Consider the following 26,126-nt stretch of genomic DNA (forward strand, 5'->3'; position numbering starts at 1 on the left):
CCGTCTCACAGAAGGAGGAGACCGCCTCCCATACCCCCTCCCCCTCCAGCATTCCCTTAATTAGGGAAGGGAGGGAGAGGTCTTCGCCAACCACTTCAGCCAGGACTCGACGCTCCTCAGCCCACGCCGAGCAAACCTCGAGCGTGTGCTGCGCCGAGTCCAGGCTGGCCGCACAGTGGTGGCACCGCGTGGTGTGTTCCTTACCGATCCGACACAGGTAGTCACCGAAGCAGCCATGCCCGGTGAAAACCTGTGCCACACGGAAGGAAATGCCTCCTCCCCTCCTGTCTACCCACTCCAGTAGACAGGGCTGGATGGCCCCGACGGTCCATACTCCAGGTAAGCCCGGAGTATTGTGTTCGCCCAGTCTGTGTTTCCACTTCCTGAGCGCCCACCTCCGGGCCCTGGCCTTCTCTCTCGCCACTTCCCCGGGGATGTTCTCGGGGGCGATGCCGCTCCGCACGACCTCAATCGCGCACCGATATGCATCGGCACGCGACTCAGCGACTAGGTCGAACGGGAGCACCCCCGCCAGGGTCGTGGCCGCCACATACGACACCGTCCGATAGCACCGGGCGACTCTGATGGCCATGCGCCTGTCTGCCCTTTTGACAATGGACAGGGCGCGTTTGTTGGCCATCAGGTCCCCTGCCCAAATCGGTGCCCCATACAGGGACACCGATCGGACGGTGTTCGCGTATAAGTGCCTAACTTGGGCACTTGGACCGCCAAGGTTGGGCAGGAGGCGACTCAACGCGTTCGCCATCCTGTCCACTCTGGGAGCGAGCGCATTAAAATGCTGAGTAAACTCCCAGAGTCCATCCAGGGTGAGGCCAAGGTATTTCATCTTGGACCCCACAGGGATACGGGACCCTCCGACCTTGATGACAGTCGGGGGTGGTCTCCCATCTGTCTTCCTATGGAAGAACAGTGCCTCTGTCTTCAAGGGAGCCACCTCTAATCCGAGGCCCCGTATTGCGCACACCACGCTGGCCACGGCCACGTTCGCTGCAGCCGCGGCCTCCCACCAATCCTCCCCCCGTGCCACGACTAAAGTATCGTCCGCATAGCAAACGATGTCACAGCACGGAGGGAGGGCCGTCCGGAGCACCGCGTCGTACCCGAGGTTCCACAGCGTCGGGCCCAAAACAGACCCCTGTGGAACCCCGCGGTACATCCTCCTTTCGCACACCGTACCGTTACTGTTCGTATATGCAAAAGACCTGTCCCTAAGGTAGTCCCACAGGACTGCCTGAAGGCATGGAGGCAGCTGAAAATAATCAAAAGCTGCCCCCAGACAGTCCCAGGGGAGGGAGTTAAAGGCGTTCACAATGTCAAGGGACACTGCCATTACCACCTCCCCCCCCTCCAGCGCGGCATCCGAGAAGGAGCGCACGTGACATATAGCGTCAACCGTGCCGCGTCCCTCCCGGAAGCCGTACTGCTTATCACTCAGAGTGGGACCACCCTGGGACAGATGCTGGACGAGGCGCCCCACGATGATTCGCTCAAAGAGCTTTCCTGCCTCGTCCAGCAAGCATATCGGCCGGTATGCGGAGGGATGCTCCGTCGGCTTACCATCCTTGTGGAGGAGGACCAGATTGGCCCTCCTCCACCGCGAGGGGAAAGTGCCGGACCTGAGGCAAGCGGTAAAAAGCCGCCCCATCCGGTCACTCAGCACCCTCGCAGCCAGGGCCCAGGCCCTGCCGGGAATCCCGTCGGGTCCAGGTGCTTTGGCAGTACCACCAAGCCTGGCCCGCACTGCGGCCATCTCGTCCGCAGAGACTGCCGGTTCCTCGGGCCACGATTCCCCGATCATAGGGGGGGGGATGTTGATCTCCCCCACGGGGAACAGCGTGTCTATAACGTTCCCGAGGATTGCCGGCTTTAGCCTCTCCGCAGTGGGGGGCGCCCTTGGTCTCAGTTTCCTGAGTACTAGCTTAAAGGGTCGCCCCCACGGGTCCCGTTCCAGGGTGGAGGTTAATTCCTCCCAAGCCCTGGCTTTCTCCTTCCTGATGGCGGCTCGCAGGGCGTTTCGTGCGACACGAAACCCCTCAAGAGCTTCCGTCATTCTGGTGTGGTCCCCCCTTCTGCGCGCGCGCAGGAACGCACGTCTGGCGGCCGAGGAGGAACGCCTAAGATCGGCGATCTCCTCGGTCCACCAGTACATGGCCTTACCGGGGGACCATCTGGATCGCGGCATAGACGCTTCACACGCGTCTTCAACTATGCCCACGATCCTCGTGGCCTCTTCATCCAGGTCCACGACCTGGCCGGATGGTATTGGCCAGGTTTCCACCAGAATGACCGCCATCAGGATGTCCTCGTTTAGTTTTCCGAGGACCCATCTTTTTGAGGTGCTACGCCGACGACGGCTGAGCTGTCCGGTGGGGGTGGTCGAGGCCTCGATCACAATATACCTGTGATCGGACCCCGAATCCAGGTCTTCGTCCACCCACCAACCCGTGACCCTACGCGCGGCAGACGGGGAAGCCCAAGTGAGATCCACAATGGACTCCCCCCCGGTACGCACGCAGGTGCTCCTCGAACCCGTGTTTAACAGACACAGGCCGAGTGCCGCCGCCCAGTCCACCATCTCCCCACCTTTCCCGTTAGTGCGCGGGGAACCCCATAACGTGGACCACGCGTTAAAGTCCCCCGCGACTATTGTGGGCCGGGGGAGGCATCTACGTACGCAATCCCCCAGCTCCGACAGGAAGATCTTAAAGGCGGGGAGCTTCCAGCTAGGTGGGGCGTAGCACCCCAGGACGAAACAGTCCCCCCACTCTACCGCCACAAAACCAGGCCCGTCTCCTACCTTCGAGCACGGGCGGGAGTCCTTCGGGGGTCTCCAAAAAATTGCCACCCTTTCCCTCGTAGGGTCCGTGAACCAATTGGGGTGGTCCTCCGGTATTCGATACGGTTCGGAGACCACCCCCAGTTCGAACCCACCCTCCGCCATGTTTTGCTGGAAAAGATCCATTGCCATGGCGGAGTGGTTCACATTAATTTGGAGGATTCTGGTAGGCGAGAATTGTCCTACTCAGAATCCTCCAGAATGAAGTACTGGACCTTCTTCTTCACCGCCGCTGTTGTTGTTGCAGCTCCCGTTGAGCGCCCACTTCTTCGCTGCGCACGACCCACCTTCGGTCTCTGCTCCAGCGGCGCCCCGGCTGTTCTCCAAGGAGGGGAGACATTCTCCAGGAGTTCGGAGGTGGCTCCCATCTCTCCAGGCATATGGGTCGCCTCCCCTAGTGTCCCTTCCCCCTCTTCCTTCATCCCCCACTCAGTGGCGGACGCGGGTCCCCAGTCCGCGCCCGTTATTTCCGCCACCTTACCTGGCTCACCTGTGGGGGTGGACGCGGGTTCCAAATCCGCGCCCGCCAGCTCCGCCTCCTTTTCCATCCCCCCAGTGGCGTTGGGCCCGGCGGTCCCAGCCGCGCTCGTCCCCCCCTCTTCCTCCACCTCCATCTCCGGAGTAGGAGTGGGCGTGGGTGCCAAGGCCACGCCCATCTGCCCCTCTTCCTCCACCTCCATGTTGGTGGGGGTAGCAGGAACGGTCGCGGGGGCCAAAGCCGCGATCGTCCCGCCTTTTTCCTTCTTCGTCTCCTCCTTCTTTCTCCTCGGAGACTTAGGGGGATTAGGGGTGGGCGCGGGGGCCAAAGCCGCGCCCACTGTTCCACCCTTCCCGGTCCGCCCCTTATTACTAGGGGCCTTACAGGCGGGGCCCCCCATCCTATGGCTATGGGGAAGCCCTCTATCCCTGCATACAGGGCAGCCCACCGGGGCCTCGCAGCCTCTTGCGACATGCCCCGGCGAGCCACACCTGTAGCAGGTATTGCTTCTGTCCTGAAGGCCCGTACATTGGGCACGTACGTGGCCCTTTTCCAGACATCTAAAACACTGCAGGGGCCTCTCCTCTAGTAGGGTAACCCCTGCCCGTGCCCATCCTCCCACCACAAAGTGTGGCTCCCCAACAACCCTATTCGCCGCGTATAGGGGACACCTCACCCATACTGCCCTTTTGCCAAATTCCCCCATGGGGGCTCTGATGGGCCCGACTTGTACCTGCTCGGGAGGGCATCCTCCCACTTTAGCCACTGCATCAGCGACTTCGACCTTGTCGATCGACTCGTCAAGGCCGCTGATCCTCAGCTCTCCCATCTTAGTGGGCCTCACGACCCTGATGCCCTCCCTCCCTCGGAAGAATTTCCTAAGGGCCTCGGCCAGGGCATCGGCTTTTCTGTCGCACTCTGGGCCTGGTATCTCCAGGAGGGTGGCTCCCGTCCTGGCTTTCCCCTGGCCCAGATGTGCGATACCCAACTCGCCGATGTTTATTTTGTCCCTCGCCTCCCTCATTGTCCGGACGTACTCCCCCTGCGTACACGTAATCGTGATTGCAGCAGTCTTGGGGAGCCTCCGGGTTCTGGGGGCACTGGGAGGGGCAGGCCTGGCCGGGCCCTTTCCCGCCTGTGGCCCAATATTGGCCGACATCTTGGTCCCTTGCGTCCTCTTCTCCTTCTTTTTCCCCCTCACCACCTCCGTGTATAGATATTTGGAGGGGTGGGAGGCCGGTACGTCCCGCTGCCGTAGCTGCTGCAGTGGGGGGGGAGGCCCCCTCTCACCCGCAACCATCGGTTTTGCGGAGGCCATGGTTGGCCCCCCCCCAGTCCGTTCCGGACGTGGGGTTCCATTCGCGGGGATGGCGGCGGAAGGGGGGACGGCCCTGGCCTTTCCTTCCCTTCCACCCCCCTCTCTCCCCTCCCCTAGAGGGGGAAAGTCCTTCCCCGCTGCCGTGACCGGGGGTGGGATCAGCCCCAGTTCGACCATGACTGCCGGGATAAGCTTCCGGAGTATTCCCGGGAGCCTTTCCATAATCTCCTCCCCCCCCTTAATGCTGGGGGAGGGAGGGGCATTTGCTCTCCTTTCCCTGTGCCTACCAGCCGCTCGGTTCCCTCTGGACTCCGGCGGTTTCGGGGGTCCCATTCTCCCCGCCCTATCGGCCGCTCCACTCATCGAGCCCAGCATTGGGCTGACCGGACCGATTTCTGCGATAGAGGTAGGGAGAGGAGGGGGTGGGATCCTCCTCTTAAACTCCTCTATCTCTTCCCTCAGCCTCCGATTTTCCATACGGAGGTTCTTCACCTCCCTCCAGAGCGCTTCGTTCTGGAGGATTTTCTCAGGGGGGGTAGCCACTCCCCTCTTCCTTATCTTCCTTTGCCTTTTGACGGCAGCACCTTCCACCACTCCTATACTCGGAGGGGGCGTTATCTTTATTCCCCCTCCAGGTCCTCCCATCAGTTTTCCCTTCGGGGTACCATAGGCGGCTCCCCCCTCCTCGCTGCCACTCGAGGCGGAGAACACCGCCCGCCCCCTTCTTTTGCTACCAGCAGTGGAGGAATCCTCTCCACTCCTGGACGCTTCTACGTCATTACGTAGCCGTCCAATAACGGTCTTGCTGGTGCTAGCACCTACGTCGGCCGTTATACCCCCATTCGTTCCCGCCATGTTCCTGTCCTTGTTGCCGTCCATGTGCCGTTGAGTTGCCGGTTCGTCAACGATTTGTCCATCCCTGTTGTTTATGTGTTTTGTTTGTTTTTGTTCTTGTTTCTCCATCTTGATCCCACGAGTTTGGTAGGAAAAACTGGTCCGCCCCGGCAGAGCCTCCTTGCCGGGGTAAGGCGACTGAAATACTGTGGGGTTGCGCCAGGTGCCCCACAGGGATCGTTCGCGACCGCACATTTTTTAAGTCTCTGCGGCCATTCAGCCCTCGGCACGATGCCTTCCACCTTGGCTTAAGACTTCCGCGCTGTTGTCCCGGACCCGACACACCAATCGGCGCGCACGCCTCACGGGCCCCCAAAAAAGAAACTGGCCCGCTCGGCGCACGCCACCGACCGGCCAGCGGGGAGACCCGCCCCGCCACCCGCCCGCATGAGGCCCGACATGCAGCGGGTCAAGAGCAGCGGACCGCCCCGAAAGCGCGCCCCCGGGTAGAATGCGGATTCCCCCGAGCGACGCGTCCCGACACGACCGCCGCCCCCTCACCACCACATGCCGGCCCACCAGAGGACCACAGGTCCCCACCCGGGCGGGCGTAAATGTGGTGATTTGTGTGTATGTGTGTGAGAATGATGTGTGTATGAATGTATGATAGGTGAGTGTTTGTGTGTGTGTATGCACCGCGGGAAGCGGCAACCCACGCATCACTGTGATGCGCGGGTGCCCCCCGCAGAATGCATGCATGGCCCCCGGCTTCCAAGCATCTTCGCGACCGCGAAGGCGCCCAGACAGCTCGGGGACCAAGAATGTGTGTGTGAGTGATTGTGTGTGTGTGTGTGCGTAAATGATCGCGCGAGCACGGGGAAAGACGACCCCCGGCCGAGCGCAACGAGTCCGGGTACAACCGGGGAGGAGAGCAGCGCACCTCCCCCCCGCCAATCCTGTGGTTTGATTTTGGAGTGTCCGTCTCCTAGGCCGACTGCCCACACAGGGCTAACGAGCTCGGCCTGCCCGGGTCTTTTTATAGAGGTTTTACCACCCTCGCGGCCCATCCTAGCTAAGCTAGCACCGGCCCCCGGCCCCATTAACTGGGGTTACGGTGTGAGTCGCCACGCCCCCCCACGTGCCATGGGGGGCTCGACCGTTATGCCGAAACATCGGCGTGCTAACGAGGCTGGTCAGGCCCCGGATTTTTTCTCGAGGTTTACTCCTCTATCCCGGTGGAGTGAATAACACTCCTAACGGATCCAGGCATCCGGGCGATTGAAGTCAGGGCCGCCAACCCCTACCGGCTAATCGGGACAAGTCCCATACGGGGTAGCCGGACCCCAAGTTCCCCCCAGCGGGGGAACTGTGCGCTCTTAGCACCGTGGAACGACCCCAGCGGGCCATCCCCCGGTGAGCCCTCTCACCACGACAAGGTGGCGCACAACGAGAGGGAACCTAACCTAACCTTTTTTTTTTTTTTTTTTTTTATTGGTTTGGGGCCCGACAAGTCGGAGCCCCTGGGGGTGGGGAAATCTTCTAAAGACCCCCCTCCGCGTGCAATGTGCAGTCCTAATGACCGCACTGCGGAAGGGGAGTGTGGGATTCACCACCCAGCGGAACTTTGCTGCGGTGGTGCCTACCCACTAAAACCCCACCCCCATTAAACGCTTATCGTCTCCTGCCATTAAGTGGGAGAGGGCTGGGTATCGCCAGTGGCATCCGTCCAGACTCTCCCTGGCATGCCGTTGTTTGGCTCCGCAATTCTCCCCCCCTTTTGAGAGGGGGGGTAGGAGGTTGCCCTCCTCCGTCTTTCAATTGTCTTCTTCTTGGGGGCTGAGGGGGAAGGGACAGGTGCCCAAAAGGGGCCCAATCTTCCCTCCCCCCTCTCCCCCTGACCCACTCCGCGAGACGACAATCTAGTTAATAGACCGCCGTCCCGCGGGGGGCCTATCTTCTTTGGGGAGGAGAGGGGTATAAAGTCCCTCTCTCCCCCAAGGGTCCACCCGGCCTGGCCCTAACGGGGTCAGGCCTTCGGAGACCTCCCTCTGCGCAGCAGTCTGCTGCCAATCCCCCTACTCCCGGGAACCTCTGCGTCCCCGACACCAGTCAGGGAGCACAACTGCCCACGGAAGAGGGGGTTGTCCTGCTTGGCCATTAGGGCCTTAAGGTCCCTTTCCCTAGTGGGTGGGGGCCATTCTGGGCGGGGGAATCGAGTGCAAAGCATTCGACTCCCTTCCGCTCTATTTTGCACCGAGGTCTGCAGGTCCACCTCCCCCCAGTTTATACCTTGGGGACAGGCCTCGGTGCATACCGTCTTCAGGGCAATGAGTTCCCTAAGTTTTCTCAGGAAACCCACCGCCCTTTTACGGAGCTCTGTGGGGCCAGTTGGTGGGCCTCGAAAGAGGAACTGGAGGATTACTCCTCTTTCCTCCTCCAGATTGGCACCCCACAGGTCCGGCCTATGAGTCTTTGGAAGACTCATTTCCCTTAGGATGCCTTCGCAGGCATCCATCATTCCCTAGGGAGTTCTCATGGAGAGCACATTACCTCCACTTCGAACTCCCCTAAAGAAGTCGGTCTGCAGGGGATCCCACGAGGCGCCACTCGGCAATGCGGGTCCCGCATCCTCCTCCTTCCTCTTCTTTGGAGGTGGGGACTTTGTCCTCACCTCTTTCTCCGCAGGTGAAGGCTTCAGGGGAGTTTCCTCCTCCTTCTCCTTCACCTGTATCTCCCAGAAGTGGGGAGTTAATCCCCACCACTTCCTCAACCACCATCCCCATTATCGGGACTGGTGGGGGGGAAGGATTAGCCTCCCCCTCATCATCCGTTACCACTCCCGCCACTGGGGGGTGGTAGGGGGGGACGAGTCCCCCCTTCTCCTCAACCTCCATTACTGGAGGCGATAGGGAGGGACAGGTCCCCCCTCCTCCTCAACCTCCATTGCTGAAGGAACCTAACCTAACCTTTTTTTTTTTTTTTTTTTTTTTTTTTTTTTATTGGTTTGGGGCCCGACAAGTCGGAGCCCCTGGTGGTGGGGAAATCTTCTAAAGACCCCCCTCCGCGTGCAATGTGCAGTCCTAATGACCGCACTGCGGAAGGGGAGTGTGGGATTCACCACCCAGCGGAACTTTGCTGCGGTGGTGCCTACCCACTAAAACCCCACCCCCATTAAACGCTTGTCGTCTCCTGCCATTAAGTGGGAGAGGGCTGGGTATCGCCAGTGGCATCCTTCCGGCCCTCCCCCTGGCATGCCGTTGTTTGGCTCCGCAATTCTCCCCCCCTTTTGAGAGGGGGGGTAGGAGGTTGCCCTCCTCCGTCTTTCAATTGTCTTCTTCTTGGGGGCTGAGGGGGAAGGGACAGGTGCCCAAGAGGGGCCCAATCTTCCCTCCCCCCTCTCCCCCTGACCCACACCGCGAGACGACAATCTAGTTAATAGACCGCCGTCCCACGGGGGGCCTATCTTCTTTGGGGAAGGAGAGGGGTATAAAGTCCCTCTCTCCCCCAAGGGTCCACCTGGCCTGGCCCTAACGGGGTCAGGCCTTCGGGACCTCCCGCTTCTCTGCAGGTAACTGCAGTGGCTCCTCTCTCCCCCGTGACCATGAGGTTCACCCAAGTGGGCGGAAGTCCCACCGCCAGGGAGAGGAGGGCTGTCCCCTCCAACTGTCCCTATAATTTGGGGCAGGAATGGAGGATTTGAGGGACTTTATAGTCCCCATAATATTCTCTCTGGAAAGAGAAAATTCTGACTGGGGAATCGGACGCAAAGCAGCCGATTTCCCTCAGTCCTTGTATTTCGTGAGGCCTGTGGGTCAAGCAGCCCCCACTCTTGGAAGCAGGCCCCGGCCCCATTTCCAAGGAAGCTCTGGAGTTTACTCCTGAGCCCCCTTGCAATTTTTCGGACCTCCGGGGCGTCCTCTACCGAGCATCGGAAGACGAACTCCAGGTTCGTCGTTCCGTGCGCGCCGGCCCCCCAGAGGTCCGGTCTGTGCTCCCATAAAGGGCACACCTCATTGAGGATGCCTATACTGGCATCCACCACCCGCTTGGAGTCGTCGATGGGGCAATACGCCTCCACTACGTACTCCACTTTTAGGAGTTGGGAGGTTTTGGGGTCCCTCGAATCGTCAATAGACGGCGACAGGACCCCAACCCCCCTCTCCTTGTCCTTCTGCATGGGTGGGGGTAGAAAATCCCCACCCTTCATCCCTGATGGAGGATTCAGTGGAATATCCCCCTTCTCCTCCATCTTTTTCCCCGAGTGGGAGGGCACCCCCTCGCCTAAATTGGACGAGGTGGGAGTGCCCCCACTTCTTTCTCCTGGGGGTGCGGGGAGGGTCTTCCCCTTTCCAGGGGTATTTCCCCCCTTCCCCGAGTCCTTTCGGACTCTCGTCCCTGTTTTATGGGGTGGGGGGCCCGAGCTCTCCGGGCTCGCCATCCCCTCCCTCGAAGAGGAGGGGTCCGGGGGGACTGGGGAACCACACAAAAGTGTGGCTCCCCCCCCCTTTCCCCTCTCGCCATCAACCTCCTTTCTTCGAGTGGGAAGAAGAGGAAGGCCCACCGTGGCCTTCTCCTTTCCACTCTCCTTTCTCTTCCTGGCAGGGGGAGGTGAAGGGCTCGAAAGAGGCCTTCCCCCCCTGTCTTCCCTCAATAGAGGAGTAAGTGAAGGCTCACTCCTCTTCCTCCTTCTTGGGGGAGGATTTGAAGGGGGATTCCCCCCCTCCATCTCCACCTCCATGACCTCAGGGTCGGGAGAGAGTGTGATTGCGGGGATAAGAGAGACTTCTCTCCCCCCGCACACCCCTCCCTTCCCCAAGGATTCCTCAACATTCTCCACCTCCATAATTGGGGTGGAGGGGGGGTGATCCCCCTCCTTCTCTTGAGAAGGTAATTGGGGGGTGTTACCCCCCTTTCCCCTCTCTTTCCTTCTTCTTCGTCTCCCCCTAGGGGGGACGATCGGGCAGGTGCGGCCACCAATCCGGTGGGCCGCATCCTTGCCCGCTTCCTTGCAAGCCGGGCAGCTCGCCCTCCTCTGCGAGCATACCCGGGCTTGATGGCCGGCACCCCCGCAGTGGAGGCAGCAATTGCTGCGATCCACCGCTAAGGGGCACCGCCATTTTTCGTGCCCCCTGAGGAGGCACTTAAAACATCTAGGAGGGGGAGTGACCTCCCCTCCCTTTTCCACCTTTTTTTCGGGCATAAGCCCTTCCCTCCTCTGGGTCTGCGTCCCAACGCTACGTACGTTGGGAGCAGACCCTTTCCTCGTTACAGAGGAATAGGAGGGTAAACCCCCCTTTCCTCCGGGGCATTTGCCCCCACTGTTAGGCGCTTGCGCGCTTCGTCCTCGAATCTCCTCGAGGAGGGTGAGGAGAACCCGTACTGTTCTGAGGGCCTCGGCCCACAGATCACCTTCCGCGGTAACTCGTTCGTCCAGGGCGCCCGCGTGGCACGCCCTGGATGGCCCGTCGCACGATGACGACGAGGGGGGCACCGGGACCGGATACCCCCCACGCCGGCCCCTGGGGGTCCGAATCCCCTGGGGCGGTAAAGTCGTCCTCTTCGTCGTCATTGTGTTTATCATAGTTGTTATTTGTTAACAGAGTTGTCTTCTCCGGGTTTTTTATCGTGGTTTTCCTTCCACTAGATCGACTGCCCCCCCAGGGCTAACGAGCTCGATCTACCCGGGTCTTTTTATAGAGGTTGTACCACCCTCGCAGCCCGTCCTAGCCAAGCTAGTACCGGCCCCCGGCCCCACAAACTGGGGTTACGGTGTGAATCGCCACGCCCCCCCTCGTGCAATGGGGGGCTCGACCGTTATGCCGGAACACCGGCGTGCTAACGAGGCTGGTCAGGCCCCGGATTTTTTCTCGAGGTTTACTCCTCTATCCCGGTGGAGTGAATAACACTCCTAACGGATCCGGGCATCCGGGGGTTTGAAGTCAGAGTCCCCATCTCCTACCAGCGATTGGGACAAGTCCCTAAGGAGTCGCTGGGCTCCTCTTGTTCCCTCCAGCGAGGGAACTGTGCGCTCTTGGCACCACAAGACGACTCCAGCGAGCCGCCCCATGGTGAGCCCCTTCACCACGACAAGGTGGCGCACGACGAAGGGGAACCTAACCTAACCTAACCTAACCTAACCTAACCTAACCTTTTTTTTTTTTTTTTTTTTTTTTTTTTTCGGAAGGAGGGGAAATCTTCGAAAGACCCCCCGCAGCCCGTACTGCGGGGGAGTGCGGGATTCCCTCGTTGTGTTATGCCCTGACCAATTGTCAGGACACAACGAGGACCTACCGCTAAAACCCCTCCTTCTTAAAATCATGCATGCTATTGTGGGACTGGAGCGGAAAGCCGGAGGCATACTTCGCCCCAGCCCCTTAGTGTCTCCTGTCGGAGTCCTCCGTGTGGGGACACACCTCTGTAGGCCACATGGCCCAGCATGGATTTCCGACACCCTCGAAAACCCATACCTCCTTCTTCTTTCCTCCTCCTCCCTTGTCATCTAGGAGAGAGGACCGTTAGGTTCATCTCCAACCTCTAAGGGGGGGGTGAAAAACTTGTATCTGCCTCCCCGAAAGGAGAGGACTGTGGAAGGGGGTTGATGGAAGCGGAGTCAGGGGGGGAAAAACCCCCCTCGGGCCCGCCCCCCCTTCCCTTTTTTCCCTCTATATTCTTTTTTGTGCGTTTGCGTAAGTATGTATGTGTATGTATATGCATGTGTGTGCGTGTATGTGTGTGTGCGTGTGTGTTTGTGTGAGAGTGTGTGTATATGTGCGCGTGCTTGTACTATGTGTGTGTGTGTGTATGTATGTATGCATGCGTGTGTGTGTATATGTGTGTGTGTCTGTTCCCTATCCTCCCTTTATTGGGTAGAATGGAGAACGACATCCTCTAGAAAGGGGCTCCTGAGGGGGGTGAAAGGGGGATTTTTTTGTGTCCCCCATCCCCTCTCACTCACCCGTCCTTTCTCTCTCTCTTTCAGCTTCCTCTTTCATCAGCATCACTTTTGTACAAAATTTAGTGAATGCTCTCCATTTATACCTGTTTTCCAGTATTTTCCCGACTATCGTAGTCGGATTTAGGTCTTCTTCACATTCCAGCTCACTCCGCAGTTCCGCTCTCTCCTGCTCCCAGGTCGGACAAAACTCTAAAGTGTGCTGTGCTGTGTCCTGTTCCTCTGAACAGTGTTCGCAGTTTGAAGCATTGGCTCTTTGTATTTTGGACAAAAAGTCCTTAAAGCAGCCATGTCCCGTCAGTATTTGTGTACAATGGAATGTAATATGTCCCTCTTTTCTGCTATACCATTCCGCAAAGTGGGGAAGGACCGCTAATATGGTTCTCGCACCACTTGTTCTTTCATTGTTCGTTATGGCGTTTGTTACTCTCTCTTTCCATTTATCTCTCGCCTCTCTTTTAGCTTGCATGCTTAATCTTATCCTTGAAGTGTGTTCGTTGTTGGCTCTCATTTGCATGTACACCCGTTGCTGTGCCAACGCCATTAAATCAAGGGGAATTCCTCTAGCCAATAGTAATGCAGCCACAAAAGAAACTGTTTTATATCCACAGCAGATTCGTAAGCAAATCTTCTTCTGTATTCTGCAGATATCTCTCTTAATATGCGCATTTTTTGCTATATCACCTGCCCATACTGGCGCACCGTACAGCAGAACTGAACTGATTACATTAGAGTATAAAACTCTTATTTTTTCCTCCGGACCTTTAAGATTTGGGAGTATTCTTGATAGGGCTCCTAATACCCTTTCCGCTTTAGGGATGATATATTTAAAATGTTGGGTAAATGTCCATCCTCCGTCTATTATTAATCCAAGATACTTCATGGCTGTGTTGACTTGTAAAAGTTCTCCCTTTATTGTTATATATATTTTTTGTTCCTTTATCGCTCTTGTAGGAAAAATCATCACCTCCGTTTTAGTAGGAGATATTTTTAATTCTAATTCTTCTATCTCTCTGATTAAAGTGGCTGCCGCAACTTCTGCTTGATATTTAGCATCTAGTATACTTTTACCAGTCGCCAGTAAAATTGTATCGTCCGCGTAGCATATGATACGACATTCTTCAGTTATTGTTGTAGATGTTAGTATTTTGTCGTATCCTATGTTCCATAATACGGGGCCTAGGACAGATCCCTGAGGGACCCCTCTAGTGTTCTGCCTCCTGCTGATCCTTCCACTCCGGTTAACGTAGGTTATCCACCTGTTTTCCAAGTAACTTCCAATTATGTTTTTCAGGTATACAGGGAATTGCTTGTCATCCATCGCCTGCAGTATAATGTGCCACGGCAAAGAGTTGAATGCATTGGATATGTCAAGTCCGATCGCTATGACAATACTTCCTGCATTGACTTTTTCTTGTACATACGTTCTTAGTTGCAGTATTGCGTCTACTGTGGATCTGCTTCTCCGAAATCCATATTGGTTAACAGATAGTCCATTAGTATTGTCAAGATGTTCGTGTATTCTATCTACAATTACGCGTTCGAACAGCTTTCCGGCTTCATCTAAGAGGCATATCGGCCTAAAACAATCGGGATCATTTCTGATACCTTCCTTCTTTCTTAGTAGGACAAGTCTGGCTATTTTCCAAGGGTCTGGGAACTCTCCTTTTTTCAGACAGGATGTGAAACAGTGCACCCATCTCTCAATCAACTGTCCACATGTGCCTGTTATGATTTTACCAGGAATTCCTCCTGGTCCCGGAGCTTTGTTACTCGGTGTCCTTCTAATGGCTGTTTTTATTTCAGTTTCTGTAACGTCCCATTCTGGGAGCCATTCTATCTGTCTTGTCCAGTGATTCCTCTCATATCTCTCTCCCTGCGGGAAGAGGACCGAGAGTATACCATGTAGAGTCTCCGGAGCCAAAGATGAGACTATTGGCAAGGTTTGCGGCTGCATTCTTCTGAGGACCACGCGGAATGGTCTTCCCCACGGGTCGTTATTGATGGTGCTCTGGAGATCCTCCCAGGCCCTACATTTTGCCACCTTTATAGCCGTACGAAAGTCTTTTTGCGCTTCCTTGTATTGTGTTTTTGCCAAGTCTATTTCCTCTTCTGTACCATTTCTCTTTTTTCTAACCAGTTTTCTCCTTATTTTATTGTACCATGCTCGTAGGGTGGAAGTTTCAGCATTCCACCAGTAGGCATTTTTTCTTTTATGGGTGGTGCTCCTGGGCATAGCCACATCCGAAACTTCCCTTAGGGTAGTATTTATCCATGATACTTGATTTTTAATGCTGTCATCTATCATGTCATTATTTGTCCAGGTTTTAGTCATAATAGCAGCATTTAGTCGATCTGTATTTAATTTATTTACATTCCATCGTGGAAAGTCCCGTTTTGACTTTTCCACTCTATACTTAACTTTATTTAGATTAGTCTTTATCTTCATTTTAATGTATCTGTGATCCGACAGATTGATCGTTTTTGTATCTACATGCCACTCTTTTATGTTATTATACATAGAGGCGTTTGCCCATGTAAGATCCACTGTAGATCGACCATTTGCCTTGATACATGTGGGTGTCGAGTCTGTATTTACTAGTGTCATACCTTTGCTCGCAGCCCAGGTATCCAGCATGTTTCCTTTAACGTTATATTTTGTATCCCATCTTTTCGATCGGGCATTAAAGTCACCCATTATAATTATAGGCTTACCTGTATAAGTGTCAATCAATCCGCTGACCGATTGTAAGAACGCCCCGAACTTTGCTCTCTTCATTCTCGGCGAGCAGTAACAGGCGATTATTAAGTAGTCACCCCATTCGGCAGCTACCCAATCATTCGTTCTTTGGATTGGGTTAAAGGGGAGATTATCTCCTAATTCTCCTCCTCCCCAGACAATTGCAATTGTTGGCGTGCATCCCAGTGAACCCCACCATCTTGGGTTGTTAGGCACATAGTAGGGTTCGGCCACAATGGCGAGGCTCGTTCCCCACTCGATCATGTATTGAGCGAGTAGGTCCTGGGCCCCACCTGAGTGGTTGATATTTGTCTGTATAACTGTAGTATCCATTGTTACATTTCAGTTATTTCCATCTCCATTTGTACCTCTCTTCCATTGTTTGCTGTAGGAGGAGGCACCATGCTTTTGGCTGGAGGACATGGCGGACATTCGGGGCTGCCCACCTTATGACTATCCTTAAGACCTTTGGCTCTACAGATTGGACATCTTGGTTTTCTCTGTATGCAATTCGTGACCTTATGATCCGATTCTCCACACATATAGCAATCGGCCGATCTATCCTTGTTCTCCGGTGGACATCTACTTCTCGTGTGGCCACGGGCAAGACACCGGTAACATTGTATCGGTTTATTTTGCAGTAACTCAATCCTCGCAGTATTCCACCCAATTCTCAGTTTTCCTAGCTCGGTTAGCTTGATCGCTGTTAGAGCTGGCACCTGTAACCATGTCATACCCATTCCTCCTTTGAATTTCCGAATAGGACTACAGCGTATGTCACTTGTATGACAATTACCGTGTTGTGCCACTATTTGGATTATTTCTTCCTGTGTCACGGAGTCCTCCAATCCACTAATTTTTATACCTGATTTCTTAGTAGGTCTTCCTATCTTTACCCTCGTTTCCTCGAACATATTGCGCAGTTTCCCTGCCAATATGTCCGCTTTTTCTGTGGCATTTTCACCAGGAATTGCTAGTAATATTCCTCCTGTGATTGTATTTTTAACGGACGGTCTTTCTATTCCTATTTCATCTAGGCTAATAGCTGATCGAGCCTGTCTTAATACTTCGGCATATGTATTATTACCATCCATACATGTTATTGTGACTGCCGCCGTCCGTGATAATCTTTTCTTTTTCATTTTCAGCGGGTTTTTTGTTTCCTTCTTACCCTTTCCTCCTTTTATTTCCTGTTTTTGTGTTTTATTTGCAGAATTTATTTCCTTCCTTTTTTCTTGTTTCGCTTTCCTTCCTATAACTTTAGTCCATGGTGTTGCAGAGGTTTCTTCCTTTCCTTCTGTTATATTTCCAGTTTCTTCTTCTGTAGTTGTTCTGTTTCTAATATCTTTCTTTTTTGTTTCAGGTGCGGTCATGGGTGCAGGAGCAGCAGCCCTAGGAGCAGGATGTCCAGTCCCAGGAGCGGAGCGTGCAGCAGCAGCCGGAGCAGACCTGAGTGCAGCAGCAGCCGGATCATACCTGGATGACCCAGCGGATCTCGCAGCGGTAAGTATTCCTTCTTTTGTTTTAGGTTTCTTCTTTACTAGTGTAGTGTTCAAAGTACCCTTATTTTTTTGCGATCCAGTTACTTGTAAGTGTACCAAATTTTGTACTACTGCCGTCAAGCCATTTATGGCTGTAAGTACTTCCTTAAATGGACCCTCCACTTTTACATCAGATGTGATCTGAGATGATGGTATTAGTGGTGGTGGTGTCCATTTTATTAGTGTATCTTCCTCTACCCCCTCCTTATTATGTTGTGTGTTTCCTTCTTTACTTGGGACTACCCTGTTACGTAGTACTTTGTATCCCGGATCTATTACCTTGGACACTCCTTGTATTGAGGGTCTAATTGCAGGTGGTACATGTATCTCCTCTATTGTTGAGAAAATATCTTCATCTTCGTTGAAGGGGATCTTTGTTCCCGGAATAGGGGAGAGGGAGTCTTCTCTATTCACTTGTAATGACTTTTTCTCCATATTCTCCAGTTTTTTCTTTAAAAATTCATTTTCTTGTTTCATAGTAACCATTTCCTTTGTTAATCTATCTAGCTTTTCTTCAAGATATTTCGAATCACCTTTATATATTGCCCTTGCCTCTAATAGTTGAGTCGCTTCCATAACAGCATGGGTACAGACTTTTATTTTCTTTGATAGATCCCCTTTTAAATTGCTCGATTTAGCACGGGCACTATCTACCTCTCGTAGCCATCCTTTTATATGTGCTCCAATTTCCGCCGTGGACATGTCCGCTACGTCCTGCAGTAGTTTTCCAGCTTCAAGTCTTTGTTTATATGTGAGCATGTTTCCACCTATTGTTTCTTCCTCCTCAGAGGTAGAGCTTTCTATGTTGTTTTTGCATTTTCTTTTTTTAGCGGTCTTTGTGCGTTTCGAGTTTGTCTTATTAGTGTTGCAAGTTGCCTGTGAAGAAGCTATGCTTGCGTTATCGGAACTCGTTACAAGATTCATGTAATCGACGTCAGGTTTGTCTATTGCTCTTGCACGTCCGGTTGCCCTCTTTTTAGGTTTATTGAGAGGTATCACAGTAACCTCTGGTAATCTTTCTGGCATGGACTCCATGTTAGGGGTTCCTTGCGTCTGTATTACGTCTGCCTTATATTCTCCTTCCGAAAATATTAGGTTGACTCTTACTTGTTCGTTTGAGACGATCATAGATTGAACTGGAGCGCTCGTCACTAACCCTCCAGCCAGCCCTTGGCTTGATGACGACGCATCGGGGACAGGGACAATATCCCCGGATGCGCCGACCACTGGGGTATCCGACCCCCCCTGTGGTGGTAAGTTTACATCATCTATTTCCATTAAATTTCATAAGTTGTAATTTTTTAACACAGTTTTCTTCTGCGGGTTAATATTCGGAGTTTTCCTTCTCCTAGGTCGGTTGCCGGCCAAGGCTTAAGAGCCCGACCTGCCCTGTGAGTAAACACGACCGGGCCCAATCCAACCACGCGTCGGACGGCCCCGGTCGCGGGACCAGACCGGAAACCCGAAGAGGCTCCCCGGAAGATCCGCTCCGGACCATCGCCTTCACCTTAATCTCATAGGAGATTATAGGTGACCCAGTCCGATGTATCTGATATTTTCAGATACATCTGACTGTCCTTCCTCAGAAGACCAGGAGAATATTCCCGGTCTTTACCCTTGTGGGACACCTGGACTGATCACCAGCCAGGCACCCACATCCCTCCCACCGAAGCCGGTGACCCGGGCCCCATTAGGGAACCGAGCCACCGGCTCAGGTTGGCATGCACTCAACCTGTAGACCAGGAGCACCCGGACCACAGGGAGGCGCCCGCAGGAGCACCCGCAATGTTTTTTATAGAGGTTTTCTCCTCTTGGCGTGCGCCTCTGCCCCCCACCGGGAAGCAGAGACGCGCCTGCGGGAGCACCCGCGTCGTCACGGACAGGGAGTAATCCTCCCCCTAACGGTGCCGTGCCACCGGGCGATTGTAGTCGGGGCCGCCAACCCCTACCGGCGATTGGGATTCCATTCGTGCCAAGACACGAACTTCATCCCTAAGGAGTCGCCGGGCTCCTTGTTCCTCCCATAGGAGGAACTGTGCGCTCTTGGCACCGCAGAATGACTCTTGCGAGCCACTCCACGGTGAGCCTTCTCACCACGACAAGGTGGCGCACAACGAGAAGGAACCTAACCTAACCTAACCTAACCTAACCTAACCTAACCTGAACTGAACTGACCTGAACTGAACTGAACTGACCTGAACTGAACTGACCTGAACTGACCTGAACTGAACTGAACTGAACTGAACTGGCCGAAGAAATGTTCCGAATGTCGTCCTAACTTCGGTCAGGATGAGAGACTTCGGACAGGACGAGACACTTAGGGGGGAAGGGGAAAAAAAAAAAAAAAAAAAAAAAAAAAAAAAAAAAAAAAATTCGCTGCAAACTTCCACGAACAAATAATAGCGTTGAGTCTGTTGGTGCAACAAAATCGATAAATAAATAATAAATTGTAAATATTGTAATAATTGTAAATAAATTAATAAATAGTAAATAAATAAATAAATAAATAATAAATACTAAATAAATAGTAAATAAATTAATGTAAACAAATATATGAATATTGATAAGTTAATATATACAGATTTTTTTATGGGTTTGAACCCAGTAAACATTCGATGTCCTATGTACTCTGGCGACGATGTGCCACCTTGACGTGGTGCCAGAGCTCCCTGGGCCAGCGATCTCCTTATTCATGTGGGAATTTGTTCCTGCATGGATGGAAGAGAGGCTCGGAGTCTAAGAGCACATCTAGGAGAAAGAAACTCCGAAGGTAAATCCGGGCAGGACGAACTCGTAGTTCTGGTCAACAATTGTCTTAGTGAAAGGAAAACCACGATAAAAAAACCCGGAAAAGAAAACGAAGGAAATTTAAAAAAATACCGGTTTGGACGACAATGACTAAAACAAGAATTTATTCCCAAAATATCTTAAAAACTAAGGGTCGCAGAGGGGTGATTTATAGGACTTTTTTTGCAGCATTTTTTCAAGCCTTATCGAAAGCATACCTTTCGATCGGGGGTCGTCGAGCATGAATCATCGGTCCGAAAATTTTCTAAGTCCCGCGAAATAGCAAATCGTGTTTGGACGGCTGTAACTTCCAAACGGAGGCTCGTATCGACCTGGGACTTGGGGCGCTCCACGTTCTACAAAATCGCCCATCATTTTCCGTAATAAAAAAAAAATCATTTTTTATTTTTTTCAAACATTTCCACCCCTGTAACTCGAAAACTAAGGGTCGCAGAGGGGTAATTTATAGGACTTTTTTTGCAGCATTTTTCAAGCCCTTTCGAAAGCATACCTTTTGATCGGGGGTCGTCGAGCATGAATCATCGGTCCGAAAATTTTCTAAGTCCCGCGAAATAGCAAATCGTGTTTGGAGGGCTGTAACTTCCAAACGGAGGCTCGTATCGACCTGGGACTTGGGGCGCTCCACGTTCTACAAAATCGCCCATCATTTTCCGTAATAAAAAAAAAGTCAATTTTTTGAAAAATCGGGCGCAAGCCCGTAACCTCCCCAAATTCCTCACAAATTTACGAATTTCGAAAAAGCGCCTGGAAGGATTGAAAGACCTCTCTCGATGCGCTGCGAATAAGGTCCTGTAGTCCGATCTTCTATCTCTTATAATTTCCGAGTTATAAGCCCCAATAACAAAAAAAAAAAAAAAAAAAAAAAAAAAAAAAAAAATTGGCGACGAAAAAGAGCTATAACTCCGTAAATATTTGTTGTCCGCTATATGTTTATAGGACCAAAGTTGCTTGTCTCAACGAGACGCATCGACGTAGGTACTCGGTTTCAAACAGAAAATGGTGGCGACTCATAACCCCCAACACCCCAAATTTTTTCAAAAATTTACGAATTTCGAAAAACCGCTTGGAGGGATTGAAAGACCTCTCGATACCCTGCGAATAAGGCCTTATGGTCCGATCTTCTATCTCCTATAGTTTCCGAGTTATAGGCCCTGATAACGAAAAAATCGGCGACGAAAAAAAGAACCATAACTCCGTAAATATTTTATGGCCGCTGTATGTTTATATAGGACCAAAGTTGCTTGTCTCAACGAGACGGATCGACGTAGGTACTCGGTTTCAAACGAAAAATGATGGCGACCCATAACCTATCGCATATAGCACAGGTGAATGTAACCGTATTTTGTACAAACTACATATAAGTTTACTTTGTAACAAACATAGCACTATTTATACCGCGTTACCTATGTATCTACCGGAGCGAATATATGAGACAGAATTTTGTATCAGCTACCTATAAGTCTACTTTGGAACTAAGGTAGCACTATACAGGTCGCGCTACGTATACGTCTATTGTGGAACATACGTACCTCCATTTATAAGCCACTTATTTGTTTATGCAGGGTGTCCGGTAATTGCTGAATCACCTCTCGGGTGCAGGTAGAGCGGGTTAAACCGAGTGGATGAGTTCTCTACTGTTTTGCGATTTTCGCAATAATTTATAAGAAATTTGTTAAAGAGAATTGGCCAATTTGCACGAGTCTAAGCACGCGGCGAAAAGAGACAGCTTACTGTTGCGTGGTCGCTAGGAGTTGAGTTGAATTAATAGTTGTTGGCTCCGGGAGGCTTTCTCTCTCCTAACAGCCATATGAGTCGGTATACGCTTGCGCGATAGAAAAAGCGGTATTTTGCAACAGTAAGACGTAATATAATGATGCGATCTTTTGTTTCAAAATAACCTAACTTATATAGTTCACTGATCACTGATGATTTGTATGGTATTGATTACTATTTGTAATATGTATGTATGTTAGTGTATGACCGCGGTGTGTGAGCTCAGGTCCGTGAGTTTGCTAAGCCCAGTGATGCGATGTTTCCTACCGGGCTCCCGGCTTCCGAGCCCCACACAAGCGAGAAGCGTGTCATGTACTGCGCGGAACACTTTGCGCAGCACATGTATGCGCTTCTCGCTTGTGTGGGGCTCGAGAGCCAGGAGCCCGGTAGGAAATATCGCATCCCTGGCGCAGTGCTTGCATTAAAATTTTTTTTTTTTATCGTGAAAAATTTAAATTTTTAATCGTTTATTTCTTGAAAAAAAATTAAAAAAAAAACAAAAAAAAAAGTTTTAAAATTAGCCCGAAAAAAGAAAAAAAAAATTATAACTCTATCAACGGGTGAACCACCACTTTAACATGGTGATGGAGCTTGAATTCTAATGATCTCAGAAAACAGGTGAGGAATTGAACTAAGAGAAACTCATCGTAACTCATAATAACGTTGAAAATGCAATTGGAGCATATTTGAATTCGTAAAAGCCAAATAAAAATCAATACCCAATAAACATTGGAACATTCTATGTACGTCCTATGTATATACATATATGTATATTGTATATTCTATGTATATACAGAGAATGTGAAAAGTATATAAAGCGCATATTCTATGTATGTGAAATAATTACCACATATATGTACATAGGATGTTCATAGTACATACATAAGTATATTCCAAAGATATGCAGTGTACATTCGTGGTATATACATGGGGTATATTCCGAGGATGTGCAGTGCACGTTCGCAGTATGTACATAGGATATATTCCGAGGATGTGCGATACACATTCGTGGCATGTACATGAGGTACATTCTATGTATGTACATAGTATATACAGTACGTTTTTTTCACATTATGAATATTCCACGTATAAAATAGTATACATAGGATATCGAATGTTTACTGGGTATATGACAAAAACACTTGGCCCAATGTAATTAATTAAATAATAAAATAATTTTTAATTTAAATAATTTATTTCATAACGTTAAAAATTTTATGGAAAGTGGAGTCTACACTGGAATCCACTCTTAAGTCAATAATAAACAATTTTCATTCATTCGGATATTTATCTACCCAATTTTTTAACAATCAGTTTATCTAAATTCCCTGTGTTGGGATTCAGAATTTAAACTGATAGAAAAAGTTATTACATCTTCAATATTATTACCCGCCTTTTGCAAGTTTTATATAATTCTCATGTTTAAAACTTAAATACGAGATAGATAGCGCATAATGCGTCACATAGCCGCAAGCGAACGAACTAATGACTGATTCTATGTATATCCATACGATATCTTATGTATATCCATAAATGTATGTAGGAGTACAAATTAGTTCGGTCCGTTTTTTTGTGTTCAAAAATGCATTTATTTCAAAACAAAATGAATGAACAGATTAATTAAAGTATTGTCCATCGCTGGCTACTACTTTTTCCCATCTCTCAACCAATTTTTGAATTCCATCTCGAAAAAATGACTCGTCTTTGGAGGCGATCCAAGTTTGGAACCAATTTTCGATTTCTGCGAAAGAAGTGAACCGGTGACCTGCCAAATTGTGCTGTATCTTTCGGAACAGCCAGTAATCAGAAGGAGCAATGTCCAGAGAATACGGCGGGTGCGGTAAAATATCCCATTTGAGCGTTTCCAAATATTTTTTTACGACTTTTGTGACATGAGGCCGAGCGTTGTCATGAAGAAGAATAACTTTATCATGTCTGCTCGTATTCCGGCCGTTTTTCTCACAATTCACTGCTCAAACGAACCAATTGAAGCCGATACCGATCGCCCGTAATGGAATCGCCAGGTTTCAGCAGCTCATAGTAAACAACACCCTTTTGGTCCCACCAGATACAGAGCATGATCTTCGAACCATGAATGTTCGGCTTTGGTGTTGATGTTGAGGTCGATGGCAACGATTGACCGGGCTTAGCGTAGTATTTTTTCCTCTTGGGGTTGTCGTAGAATATCCACTTGTTATCTCCAGTCACAATCCAATGCAAAAAACCTTTTCTTTGTTGCCTTTGAATCAGCAGCTCGCAAGTGAAAAATCGTCTTTCAACGTCTCTCGGTTTGAGTTCATAAGGCACCCAATTTCCTTGTTTTTGTATCATTCCCATGGCTCTCAATCGTACAGAAACGGCTTGTTGAGTTACTCCCAATGATCCTGCAAGCTCCTCTTGCGTTTGACTCTGATCTTCTTCGAGTAATGCCTCTAATTCTTTGTCTTCGAATTTTTTTTGGTTGTCCAGAGCGAGGCTTGTCTTCAACGCTGAAATCTCCATCCTTGAAATGTCGAAACCATTCCCTACGTGATTTATCAGTTGCAGCAGTGTTACCATAAACTTCGACAAGCATTCGATGGGCTTCAGCTGCACTTTTCTTCCAATTAAAGCAGAAAATTAAAACCTCCCGCAAATGCTGCTTGGTTAGCACAAAATTCGACATTTCGAACACAGTAAAAATCAAGGTTTTTGTATGAAACTCAAAGCGATATAAACTGAATATTATTAGCAGATGTCTAACCTCTCTGAAACCGCCAAAATCAGCTGTCACTATGAACCATTCACAACAGCCAGAGTATCTTTTGGAAAACGGACCGAACTAATTTGTACTCCTAATATCTACCTCAGCGTATACCTCGTATGTATATACGTTTGATGTATATACATGGAATGTACACGAGGTATATTCTATGTATATACAGGCAGCGATCTCGTTCGAATATACATTCTATGTATATCTATAAGATATCTTATGTATATCCACAAATGTATCTACATCAGCGTATATCATATGTATGTACGTAGTATATACAGTACATTTTTTTCTCATTATGGATATTCCATGTATATACATAGGATATCGAATGTTTACTGAGTAATTATATTTAAAAAATGACATTTTTTAAAAATTTTCAAAAAAATTTTTTTTTAATTCCAAACAAAACTTATTAGTGCCCTGAACATCCCTGATAAATTTTATTAGAATCAAACGAGCTATTTAGAAGTTATGGAATTTAACCCTTAGTCTCGACTCATGGGTCGTTTTCGACCCAAGCGAAATTTCAAAGTGCTGTAATTTTTGAAAACGGGTACGGAACGCGCCATATCCCCTACCTAAAAAAATAATTTTTATCGAAATATTATGATTGGGACTTTAAGTTGAAGGTTGAAAAAAGCTCCATGAATTTTTTCAGATTTTTTAAAGCGTTTTTACTGATTCAAATAACGCAAAGACGCAAACGACCCATGAGTCGGGATTAAAGGTGCCGAAAAGAACCGTCGGGACTAAGGGTTAAAAATAGGAAAGTTACTTTATAACCACCCTGTATTAATACTATGAATAGTTGTCCAAATATTTCTGGACGTGAATCTAATCCCAGTTCTTTTTTTTGTTTTCCAAAAGATTCAGATAGGTAAAAATGATTTTCATTATTGAGTTTATTGTTTATTGAATTATATCAAATGTTTTCTCATTAACATTTTATACAAAGCGTCTTTTGAAGCAAAATTGTGGTTGAAAAAATGTAATCGCGAAATTAACACGTTACCAAAAAATTTATATAAAAATTACAAAGTTTGTGGTCATCATTTTAAATCGTCCATGTTTTTAAATAATTTGAAAAACAGACTTCAACCACATGCAATCCCCGAACTTGTGAAAAATGATAATGAATCTTTTGAGTTATCAAGTTGAAACAACGCAACATTCAATTTGAATAATAAATCTGAAGAAAATACATTGATATCAGGTAGGCATTTTGAACTCGTTGGAAATATCAGAAATTTGGTGAACATAATTATTATATTTCAGTCGAGTGTGACATCACTGAATCTAACTGTGATAAGCAACGATTTGAAACCGGATTTTCAGACAAGGTTGAACGTCAATTGATATCAGGTAACAATTTTAGTTCAATATGGAACTAATGCTAGTAACATAAAATTTCAGTGAATCGGAAACTAAAATGCCATCACTTTTTATATATAATTATCACAATTTATATGTTCGTTTCTTGTTCTTTGTTTGCTGCTCGTTCTTTTCTCGTGATGAATATATTAACCATGGACTAATAATAACCAATGTTTTTGCTACATTTTCCCTACAAGAATAATTTTTTTGCTCCAACGAATAAAAAGTTACGAAGAACTAGATGGCTTAAGCTTAAACTATCGAATTCGTTGTAAAAATAGCGTACACATATATCGGAACTCACGATTAATTATACCATAATTTTTTGCTATTTTTTTGCTACATTTTCCCTACAAGAATGATTTTTTTGCTCCAACGATTCAAAAGTTACGAAGAACTAGATAGCTTAAGCTTAAGCTATCGTCATTCGAGTACATAATTTTATACGCGATACGTCGCAACATACTAGTGATATATTTCGAACGATTGAATAAGAAAAAAAGGACTTATTAATTGTTTCTTTGATTGAATATAATTTCTTTTTACAACCCTGTAATGACACGATCGAGCTGCGTGATAAGATACATATCCGTGAGAGATACCGTAGAGAATGAGATGTGTGCAGTGTGACGTCGCGACGCGATAATCCCACGTTCGATAAACTGGAGACGCGTTAAATTGACATGTAGAAAT

General features: G+C 49.6%; 2 protein-coding genes and 1 long non-coding RNA gene across 8 annotated transcripts in view; 1 reads left to right on the forward strand and 2 right to left on the reverse strand.

Moving 5' to 3' along the window:
• The window catches only part of LOC137000480 (uncharacterized), a 62,124-nt gene extending 50,351 nt beyond the window's left edge, over positions 1–11,773 (reverse strand). For 3 of the 5 annotated variants that reach the window (XR_010890702.1, XR_010890706.1, XM_067357074.1), the window contains exon 1: positions 6,946–8,000. The gene's annotated coding sequence lies outside the window, so the exon portion shown is untranslated. Of the gene's footprint in view, positions 1–6,945; positions 8,001–8,443 lie in introns of those variants that run through there. The other 2 variants (XR_010890703.1, XM_067357071.1) reach the window with 1 other exon arrangement.
• A 3,261-nt stretch (positions 11,774–15,034) lies between these two features.
• On the reverse strand, positions 15,035–18,105 carry LOC137000482 (uncharacterized). 2 transcript variants are annotated; one of them, XM_067357078.1, is made up of 2 exons: positions 17,254–17,385; positions 15,035–17,170 (listed from the first exon to the last, which is right to left on the reverse strand). In XM_067357078.1, the coding sequence occupies exon 2, from the start codon at positions 17,153–17,155 to the stop codon at positions 15,515–15,517; it is 1,641 nt and encodes a 546-aa protein (XP_067213179.1). In that variant the 5' UTR covers positions 17,156–17,170; positions 17,254–17,385; the 3' UTR covers positions 15,035–15,514. The 2 variants fall into 2 exon arrangements, with proteins under 2 accessions (XP_067213179.1, XP_067213180.1); XM_067357079.1 differs by having other exon boundaries at positions 16,526–16,655; positions 16,741–18,105.
• LOC137000485 (uncharacterized) lies at positions 17,839–19,578 on the forward strand. The gene is made up of 2 exons (XR_010890713.1): positions 17,839–17,973; positions 18,073–19,578. It is a non-coding gene; the product is annotated as an uncharacterized lncRNA (long non-coding RNA).
• The last annotated feature ends 6,548 nt before the right edge of the window (positions 19,579–26,126 follow it).

Source organism: Linepithema humile, chromosome 6 (genome assembly GCF_040581485.1).
Source record: "Linepithema humile isolate Giens D197 chromosome 6, Lhum_UNIL_v1.0, whole genome shotgun sequence".
In the NCBI taxonomy this organism is placed as follows: domain Eukaryota; kingdom Metazoa; phylum Arthropoda; class Insecta; order Hymenoptera; family Formicidae; genus Linepithema; species Linepithema humile.